The following is an 11,094-nucleotide window of genomic DNA, read 5'->3' as shown; positions in this document are numbered from 1 at the left end:
TGGTAGTAGGACATTGCATCCCTGTATTCTTCTTTTTCTTATTTGTTGTTAGTTGTAATGTAAGACGGGATTTCACAACAATTTAATATTATGTATCAAAGACTTTCATTAGCCCTATGTGCCGTTTCCTTCTTCTTTTTGGATTTGCCTCCAAGGCCTTTCTCCACCAAATTAAAAAAGTACAAGGCAGCAGTTACTACATTTTGGTGTTTTACCTCCTATATGGGTTGGTGTCCCTAGCTATCGAGTCTTATCTTGATTAGGTTCGAACTGAGGACTTGCAGGTTTAGCAACCGACTCCACCGACCCTACACCCCTGACAATTATCCCCTATTTGACTCTTTCCCGCGCCCTCTGCCAGTAACTATTGATAGTAAAAACTTATAGTATATTGAAAGCGTTTTTATAGGAATATGGTTACGATTACGGTTAGGCTTAGCATTAAGCATAACCTTAGTACTATGGTTAGTTTTATGGATTCATACAGGGTTAGTCTTAACGTTAGAATAAAAAGTATTGGTTTTGGACAGGGATGAATTAAATTCAATTGTTGTAAAGTTTGTGATTGGGATGGGTTTAGGGATAAAGGTTGGATGTAAAAATAAGATGAATGAAAATAAGCATATGAATCATTTTAGGAAATGTTAAAGATAGGTTAAGAAAATGTGTGGATAATGTTAGATCTATGGCTAAGGTTACTTTGGTAAAAGTTATCGATGGAATATTCTTATAGAGCACATTACATATATATATATATATATATATATATATATATATATATATATATATATATATATATATATATATATATATATATATATATATATATATATATATATATATATATATATATATATATATATATATATATATATGTATATATATATATATATATTTATATATATATATCTATATATATATATATATATATATATATATATATATATATATATATATATATATATTTATATATATATATATATATATATATATATATATATATATATTTATATATATATATATATATATATATTTATATATATATATATATATATATATATATATATATATATATATATATATATATATATATATATATATATATATAAATATATATATAAATATTTGTATGTTGATAGAGTAAGCAAAAATACGATACATTTTCTCCCACAGATTAACAGCTGTTGATGATAAAAACATGCAGTCAGAAGTTATCCCATTGTCTCTTACTCTCTGTACTGGTTGCAGTAATCAGGGATCATGTAACTTCTCTGTTACCAGACCTACCTCATCTCCTTATTTTACCTATGCAATCTGCAACTGTAACTCTACATATAGAGGCATGTTGATAATTTAATATATAACTTAAAAAAAAATGTTTTCCTACATTTTTAAAGTTTAAAGCTAGAGCTTTTAAAATATATTGAAGTTGTATAGTTTGGCAGATGTTTTACTTTGATTTATATTAAATAGAAGTAAGCTGTATAGTTTGGCATTAGTTTTACTTTGATTTATAATAAATAGAAGTTTAATAGAATTTCTGCATAAGCCTAAATAACATTCTTTCTTTATAACATTTTTACAGCTATATGTATAAATTTGAATTATATTATGCAATAATCAGTTTGCAAAATTTAAGTTAAAGTAAACAGATCTGTCTGTATACACCTTCACAACTTTATTTTTTATAATTCTTAATAGGAGTTGATTGTGAAGAAATTATTGATGGCTGTGCTGATAAGCCCTGCCCATTAGGTTGTACAAATCTTTCAAACAATATAAATCAGGCTACTGGAGTATTTTATAACTGTGAAAATTGCCCTGTTGGTTTTAATCTTAGCATTACTAAAACCAAGTGTGAAGGTATGTTTTTTCCATATTTTAATTTTAAATATTTTTGGGTATGATGTAAACTCAGTGTGTTTACTACATGCATTTGAATAATCGATAGTGATATTTTAAGCAAATTAAATGTACACTATAGTATTAAATATGATAGGTACTTAGAGCTACACAGTGAAAATGTGGAATGCATTTCAATCTAGACAAAAGCAAACTATAACTCTTGAAATAAGAGTATTTCTATAATTTGTCTGCTTTCTTTTTTAAATTATTTTTAAAAAATTATAAATGTAAAAACATTTACTGAACAAAGTACAGTAGACACTATTTTTAAAAACAAGTTGTTAGCTATGTAAAACTAATAAATAAAGAATTATACATGTAATTTAAGCAACATTCCTTATGCACTGTATATTAAGACTATTATTAAATATATTGTATTAACAGACTTTGATGAATGTCAAACTTCACCATGTGATTCTCATGCTGACAGTGAAAATACTTATGGACGCTTTTTGTGTCACTGTCAGAGTGGTTACCAAACTGTAAACAACAATTGTGTAGGCAAGTAGTTTTTCTATTTCTAAAATCAAAATAGAATAAACAAAATATGAAGAAATTGTTAAAATTCATAAAGAATCCATACTACACATTTGTCATCTTAACATATAATATACCATTTATTAATATTTAGAGTAAATTACCTTTGTTATCATTTTTTAAAGAATTAAATATTACGATGTAATAATCTGGAATATTTTAAAATAAAGTATTTCACATTGTTTATTTTGTATATTATTCATTGTAAAAATATCTTAGACATAGATGAGTGTGCTGATAAACTAGATAACTGTGATCAGTTATGTACCAACACTCTAAGAAGTTTTAATTGTTCCTGTTATCCTGGTTTTAATAGCTCCAAAAATGCATGTATTAAAACAGAAACAGGTGAACATTATTTTTTAAAATTTATTTAAATCTTAACATTGATACTATTCATTTATGAGGATAGTAAACAAGAGACGAATAATCAAATATTTTAATCTTCACTTTATTTTTAATTTAAAGGTATAAATCAGTGTAAATCAGTCAACACAACATGCACATATCGCTGCAATAATGACACTCAAGGCTGTTTTTGTAAACGTGGATTTATTCTGAAAGAAGATGGCATTGATTGTATAGGTAATTCAGTATTAATAATAATATAATTAGAATAATGGTCGATATTGTTTTGCTTTTATTTTGAAACATATTCATTATAATGAACTTTATACATAACAAAATAATATTTATTTAATTGAGTACAGTTTTATACAATTTTAAAGAATTCATTTTGAAATAAGTATTTTGAGGTTACTAATATATATATATACTCAAACTTTTAAAAAAAAATTAAATTGCTTTAAAAATCTCTTAAAATAAAAAAAAAATTTATAAATAAAAAATATGTACTCATTAATTTACTAACAGATTTTTAAGATAATATTTTAATGTGTGCATCAGCAATAAAATTACTGTTAACTTTAGAAACTTTTAAAAGAGACATTACATTTTAATTTTAGTGTGCCATACCTTGTGACCCAACAATTTTATTTTTTCAGCTGTGGACCCTTGCGTCAATTTTTATCTTAACTGCACCTCAATGTTTCTGTCATACTGGCTTCACTCTTAGCACTAATAACTTTGATTGCATTGGTGAGCTAGTGCATTGTTTAAAATTGACATTTTTTCAACTATATTTTTAACAATTGGAGTTTAACATAATTAAATAATAAAATACAAGTAGGTTTTAGTAACCCTGTTTTATTAACATTAGTAAAACATTTCTGTTCCTCAACTTAAAACAATTTGAAATATTTCTATCAAAAACAACAAAAAGAATAATCATTTTATTGTTATTATGAAATTAACACATTATTTTAAGAATAAAATTAACTATAAACATTTTACTAGAAAATATCTAGCCATTCTGTAAAAATTAAAAATAAATCACTAATCAAATTTTTTTTTTTTAGATGTAAATGAATGCAAATCAGAAAATAACAAGTGTGATGGAAACTGTGTTAATACTATGGGCTCCTACAACTGCTCATGCCCTGTAGGCTATAAACTGCAAAATGATAAATTAAGCTGTCGAGGTAAAATAAGTTATTTTTAAAAGAGTAGTAATTTATGACTGCATTGTGTTTGCTCTCCTTACATGTACAATCATAATAATGCAGGTACATCACATTGTTTCCAGCATATGCTATTTAAGCGTGTGAATATTTTTTCTTAAACTGCTATAGTTTACAGTTCTATTTTTATTTTGCCACTCTTATTTGTTTTTAATATAATTTTTTGTTTCTGAAAATATTATATTTAAAGCAATAATATAGTTTAGTATAAGTTCTCATAATGCAAATGATGTTTTCCAAAAAACCATAATTTTTTAATGTTTATTTTCATCTAGCATGTGATGCTTATCATTGGGGAGATAACTGCGAAACTACATGTAACTGCAGCATACAAGGCACGTCAAGTAGTGATGCTGAAATTGGATGTCAATGTAAAACAGGCTGGGCTGGGACATGGTGTGAGATTGATCAAGATGAATGTTCTAGTGAAATTTTTCCTTGTCTGCCATTGTCTACATGTATTAACACACGTGGATCATTTGAATGTCAGTGTAAAGAAGGATACATTGACTTAACTAATCATACATGCACAGGTAATGTGAACATCCTTTTTATCTTTGTATTTCTTTTAAAGGCACATACACATCATTATTAATCACCAATTCTTGAACCTATTTTAATACACCAATTAAGTAAAATTATTAAAATATTTAACCATTTAATTATATTTTAATGAAAAATGCTTCTGAAAAAATTATTTTTGTTTTGTTTATTAAAGATAAAAAACATAAATTCTAAGCAATTTAAACACAAATAACTCCCTTGAAATGGTAATAATAATGACTTATTATTAAACTAATTATTCATTTAAGTGTACAGATAGAGTCATAGAAACCTACATTGTTACCATGTGTTTTCAGAATGTTATTATGGAACTAACAGATACAGTTGTAATCAAAATTGCACATGTAATGTAACAAAGGGTATTTGCTTTCCTGAGAATGGAACATGTGAGTGTCTAAAGGGATGGAATGACACAGGCTGTAATACTGATATAAATGAATGTAACTACCAAATCAATCCATGTCAGAACAATTCAAACTGTGTTAACACTTTGGGATCATATAGATGTGTCTGTGATAAAGGCTTCTTTAAATCAAACCATGGTTGCACTCGTAAGTATTTTACATTTTTATTTATTTTTCATTTATTATTTAATTTTTTATTTTGCCCAAATAATATATTAATATTAGAACCTATTATAAAAAAAGAAAAAAATTGACAGTTTTGAGCAAACATTAATTGACACAGCTAACTGAAAAGCCTTAAGACTTATTGTTTTGTAAATTAAAAATTGAAAATGAAAGTTTTAAAAATTAATTTTAATTATTTTACAATATTTGTTTTAGCTTGTAGTAAAATGAAATTTGGTCAAGACTGCAGTGAAAAGTGTAATTGTGTTCAGCTTCACACTGAGAAATGCAATAATATTGATGGATCCTGTACATGAAAGCCCGGCTGGACTGGAGTTCATTGTGAGACAGATATTAATGAATGTTTAAACACTTGCTACTGTCCAGATGCTGATGACCATTGTTTTAATATAAATGGATCAGCAGAATGTAGATGTGATGAAGGATTTGGAAAATTAATTGGCCCACTTTGCAAAGGTCAGATAAATTATTTTATCATTGATATTTATCTTATAAAAGTAAAGTTCCCTTTCAAACCTGATGGTCTACGGTGCAAGTGAAGTAGAGTTCACCTGTTTCTGTAGCCTCAATATATGTAGGGATAATGTGGTCAGTACTATACCTAGCCCCCTTGACTTACACTAATGTGAGTAAGGTACCCATCAGAGCTGGGTGGACAGGGACGGTGTACTGACTTGAACCCAGATTCAAACTCTAAACTTTTGGGTTAGCAGTCCAGCTCTCTACCGCTAGGCCACTCTGTCCAATACGTAAGTTAATATTCCTATTCATGTCGTAAATGATACTTTGCTCTAAAACTTAGCATCTCAATTTCACATTTTTTTTGCTCTCATTAAAATTGAATCTAAATGAGCTGCTTAAGTTACACTTCAAACATTTTACATTTACAGATATAGATGAGTGTCTTGATCCATCTTACCAATGTGACTACAAAACTACAACATGTAGCAATACAGAAGGATCATATGAATGTATTTGTAAACCTGGACATTTAACAAAAACAAATGACAAATTTGCTTGTACAGGTGACTTTTTAAATCAGCTGATAATTTTATTTTTGTACATTTTAGAAAGTAGATTGGCATAGGTGAATTCTAAAAGAATTAATCATCGTATTTTCCTGTTCGTGCTTAAGACATATGGGGTAGATAACCTAGAGTTCATCTGTTTCAGTGATCTCTTTACTTTCCCTAATTTGATTTAGGTACTCTTTAGAGCTGAGTGGATTCGGGGACATCCTACTGAGTTGAACCCAGATTCAAACTTGAGACTTTTGGGTTATTAGCCTAGCGATCTACCTCTAGACCAAGCTGTCCCATAGGGGAATCAATCAGAGACCCAACACTCAGTTTCTAGTGCTTGAGCCAATAGGCATTCCAGGGAATATAATGCTCTTATAATGTGACTAGACATGTGCAGACCATAAAATGCCACATGATGTCTAAATACATTTATTAACATCAAAATCACAAAGTTATTATGTAATCAACTGATTCAACTGCTGATGTTTCCATACAGTGAATTATGTTTCATTCCCATTGACTGTTCAACTTCAGTATCCCAATGAAAAAATAAACCCATTCTTGTTTATTTCCACTACGAGAGAATCAAGAGAATTATCAAGTAAAATTGCAGATAGTGTAAGTTTTATTTATTATAAAACATACATCTAGACTAGAAAGTTAAGAAGGGTTGCTTTTGTGCTTTATTTAGTCTAATTAAGATAAAATAATCATCTAGGATATTATTGTTTCAAATATCCATAATATTTCTTTGAAAGCTTTTGATATATATATATTGGTTAAATAATAGTTATCAGCGACAGAAGCAATTTTGTTGTAATTGTGTAGATCTTTGAAATGGAATTTAACCAACGTTAAATCACTTTTGGTTTTAAAACAGTTTAAAGGGATCTTGCAACATTTATTTCAGTTAACTAAATTTGGTAAAGAAAAACTTGGTCAAGCTATTTTGCCTTTCATTATAAAAAAACTGGTGTAAGTATTTTACAAATTTAATTTTGTGATGTAATTACTGTTACTTTATATCTTCATTAAAATAAAACCTTGAATTCATTTATAATGTTGATATACGCCAATACATTATAGTAAAGTAAAATATTATATTCTTAAAGACAACTTATACCTTAAACATTTTTTTTCATATAGAAATGGATCAGTTATTGCATATACAGAACTACAGGTTGATCAATTGTACAGTGACTCTAACTCAGACCCAGCGTCAACATTTGCTTTTGAGCTAAACAAAGCTGGAAATTTGACAATTGGTTCTGAAGTAGTTGAAGTACTAGATGTTTCTGTTTGTAACACTTCATGTAAGTCAATACAAGTTGTTATATTTTTTTTTCTCTGTCTAATACATTTCAATGAACTCAAGTGTATAAAAAATTTAAATACATTTCATTATGAAACAGTTAGACTTTAAACAGATATTCAGAATAATAAATGATATTGGTTTAGTGTCTGAGTATCAGACAAGTAAAATGAAATATTATTTAACACATTTTTTTAAACTTTGAGTTGATAATAAAAATATTCATAATTATTCAATCACTTTTAAAAAAAATAATATAACAAGAAATTTAGACAATGTGTAATAGAAATATACTTAAGTAAGATGGATGATTTTACAGTTGATTCACATTTACACATTTTTGTAAATAGTGAAAAAGTTACCAAGTTCATGTGAAGTGTACTCTGTGTTAAAGAACTGCTCATCTAGTACATCATACAAAGAGAACACAGTAGCATCATGTAAAATCATAGGTAATTCATTAAAAATAATGAAAAAAAATATGCAGAATTTATGGTGAATTTGCAAACTCATTTTATATAACACTGTTCTCTTTAAACTATAAATATATTTTTATTGTGCTTGTTTTACCATTTTATATATTTGAAATTGAATATATGACATTAGGAAAAGTAAAGGTGGCTGAGCCTAATCCTGACCACACTGTCCCTTCATATTCCAAGTTAATAGAAACATGTGAACTATATTTTATCTACCCCATTGACCCTCAGCTTTTGAAAGGGTAATATTACTTACAATGTCAATACAGGCTATAAGTAGCATGTAACTTTATAATTATGTTTGTCCTATAAATACTTATTTAAAATAATAAAATAAGATACACTATTTTAAGATGCTGAAAACAAAACTGCATTAATAATTGGACTGTCAGTTGGACTTAGCCTGTTTGTCATCATCACAATAGCTGTTGTGGTGTTTGTTATCTTGTACTATAGAAAAAGAAGACATAAACGTGTTAAGGAAGAATATATTGAAATTATTCCGTAAGTTTTTGTAATGAATGTGTCATAATGGTTTCATAGCACAAATTTAGTCAAGATAAGACATTTTGATGAATTATTTTAACTTAGTTAATATGTGGATCTTGGTAATTATGTAAATCACTAAAAGTTTATCTGCAATGATTGTGCAAAAATAATGTATGCCTTTAACTGTGTGATAATAATGCTGTGGTGAAATTATCCTTTTATAAAGTCTGTCATGGAAGCACATTCAAGATGCAGAGTTCTAATGTTTTCTTAAATCTTTTTCTAAGACAACTGATATCCCCATTACCAAATGACGCTGTGTACAAAACAACTGAGGACTATCACGCTTACAATAAACCATTTAAGGATTCAGAAATAACTAACAGTACATACAATGAAATACAGAATAATCAAAATAGTGTAATTGTTATGAATGCAGATTTAAACAACTCTCCATACAATGAAATCCCCATCAAAGAAGACAATGAAGTTGCCAACAAAGCGGTAGAGGCTAACAGTCTTTATAATGAAATAGCCACTAATCCAGAATATGATAAAATTCACAATCCATACCATCAACTAACTGAATCTGGAACTAATGACTTAGACATGGAACATGTAAGTAGTACAAAGTTTGGAAATATACATTTATTATGAATGACCACAATGATTGGTTCAGATGAAGTAGAAGTAGGGTTTTTTTTAAAATAAATTTTCATGCTTTTTAATCTTAAGCTCTACCTTGATGACATATTTTTAAATTTTTTTACCCACAGGTTTATGAAAAGATCCACAAGTGAACAGTTGAACTTAATCTATGCTTAACAACATAAGTAATCGTTAGTATGATATAATTAATTATAATAAACAATAGTTTTTTTGTACATCACTTTGCCTGTTTCATTCATATATTAAAATTTACATGGAGTTGTATACACCTATATGTCACCAGAACAAATAAAATCCTAGAATTTATGGAATACCTAGGCAATTTAGCAATCTCTGTTGTTGTAAGGCAAGGTGTGAATTATCTGTGTTCTATAATTTTTCTAGGCATTACATGAAATGCATATGCACTGTAAAGACTGAATTAGAAAGTTGCTCATATTAAACGTGAAACATCCAGATTGGAAAAGTCCAATAAACAATCACAACTGAAAATTTAACTTCAAATATTAACCCCTTAACCTTCTATTTTAAAACCAACATGGTCTTTATCCAAACGTTTAAGCACACAAAACTAGTGGAAGAAAAAAAGGATTCTTTGAAATACACATCTATTCATGTTTTTAATTATCAACAGTGGTTTCAGCTTAACCTTCATCGTTGCATGTTTCTTTCATTTGTATTGTTGGTACACTTTTTAATCAATGTTTTTATTTTTTTCTCTGTTTGTATACCTTGTTGTAAGATATCTTGTTTAGGTGAGATGTTATGAGACACACTTTACATACTCTAGCTTTGCAGGTAAAAGAGAGCTTCCTAATATGCACTTTGAAGCACAGATTGAAAATCCCTATTATTCATAACATTTAAGATGGATGAAATTCTTTGCTATAGTGGTCAGTTTCCTGATAATGCATCCAAATAGACAGCATAGCTTTATGTCTGGGTTTGCACTTTCAACCATAATAATATTCTAAAATCTGCCTAATTTGATTTAGGTATTCTATAGATTGTCTAGCAAATGTATGAAATTCAATGCATTTTTATTTGACAACTAATTTCCGACATTTTATACACTCTCTATGTATGAAGTGTCTTACAGTTTTAGTGATTAGTATCTTGGTCCTAAATTGTTGAGAAATGGAAATATTTCATTAGACTTGGTTTTAATTTAAGCAGTATTATAATAATTTACACAAGATGTTCAAATAGTATTGAATTTAAATGCTGGTCTAAAGTTACTTAAGTTTTCCACTTTTACTACCCATGTCCAAAAAGATGGCTTGATTTTATGCAGTGCCTTTCTACATTATTTAAATGAGTTAAATTGAGATAGTGACTCAATCTATGTAAAAAGCATATGGGACTAGCCCATCACTAATATGATAAAAGGATCGGTAACAAAAACTTATACCTGTCTCCTTTTTCTGGCTTTCACATGTTGAGTTGAGGGCCATCAGCCCTTCTACTACGTATGCTCGATTTTGTATTTAATTTATTTTATTTTTAATTTAATGTTATATTTTTTTTTACCATAGCTAGAAAGTAATTCATATTGTGTATCATTAATATGTTGAACCACTTTTTAAAAAAATCCTTATTATTTTTAAAGATATTTCTGTCAAAGTTTTAGTTCATGTGACAGTGAAATTTTGAATTATAATATACTAAATTCCCAGTGGAAAAGGCACAGACCCTCCAACTGGTTGCATTCTGTCATTGCTAGGCTATATTATTATAGCTAAAATGTATAGAAATATATTTTTAACCGATGACTATTAAATTGAAAGACAACTCACATAATAAAATTTGTTCTTAAAGTTAAGCATAAGACTGGTTATTTTTTTCATTTTTTTATTACAATATAATCAGTATAATCAATATTTAAAAAATTAAAATACACAGAGAAATATAAATTAAATTTATTTTATTCATGTTAAATTTTTTAAT

At 27.7% G+C, this 11,094-nt stretch overlaps 1 protein-coding gene across 1 annotated transcript; it reads left to right on the top strand.

Moving 5' to 3' along the window:
- Nucleotides 1-2,666: 2,666 nt before the first annotated feature.
- On the top strand, nt 2,667-5,569 carry LOC131951712 (neurogenic locus Notch protein-like). The gene is made up of 7 exons (XM_059314070.1): nt 2,667-2,790; nt 2,911-3,027; nt 3,447-3,540; nt 3,861-3,983; nt 4,298-4,555; nt 4,883-5,137; nt 5,372-5,569. Exons 4-7 carry the CDS (start codon nt 3,917-3,919, stop codon nt 5,470-5,472), a joined length of 681 nt encoding a protein of 226 aa, XP_059170053.1. The 5' UTR covers nt 2,667-2,790; nt 2,911-3,027; nt 3,447-3,540; nt 3,861-3,916; the 3' UTR covers nt 5,473-5,569.
- The last annotated feature ends 5,525 nt before the right edge of the window (nt 5,570-11,094 follow it).

This window comes from Physella acuta, unplaced genomic scaffold (genome assembly GCF_028476545.2).
Source record: "Physella acuta isolate Inbredline_101_S28 unplaced genomic scaffold, ASM2847654v3 ptg000822l, whole genome shotgun sequence".
Taxonomy (NCBI): Eukaryota; Metazoa; Mollusca; class Gastropoda; family Physidae; genus Physella; species Physella acuta.
This window is presented reverse-complemented; position numbering and strand designations above follow the sequence as displayed.

Coding starts and splice junctions, on each gene's coding strand:
- LOC131951712 (XM_059314070.1), top strand. CDS start 3,917: ATGGGCTCCTACAACTGCTCATGCCCTGTAGGCTATAAACTGCAAAAT. Junction 4,556..4,882: donor AACTAATCATACATGCACAG/GTAATGTGAACA, acceptor ATGTGTTTTCAG/AATGTTATTATGGAACTAAC. Junction 5,138..5,371: donor ATCAAACCATGGTTGCACTC/GTAAGTATTTTA, acceptor TATTTGTTTTAG/CTTGTAGTAAAATGAAATTT.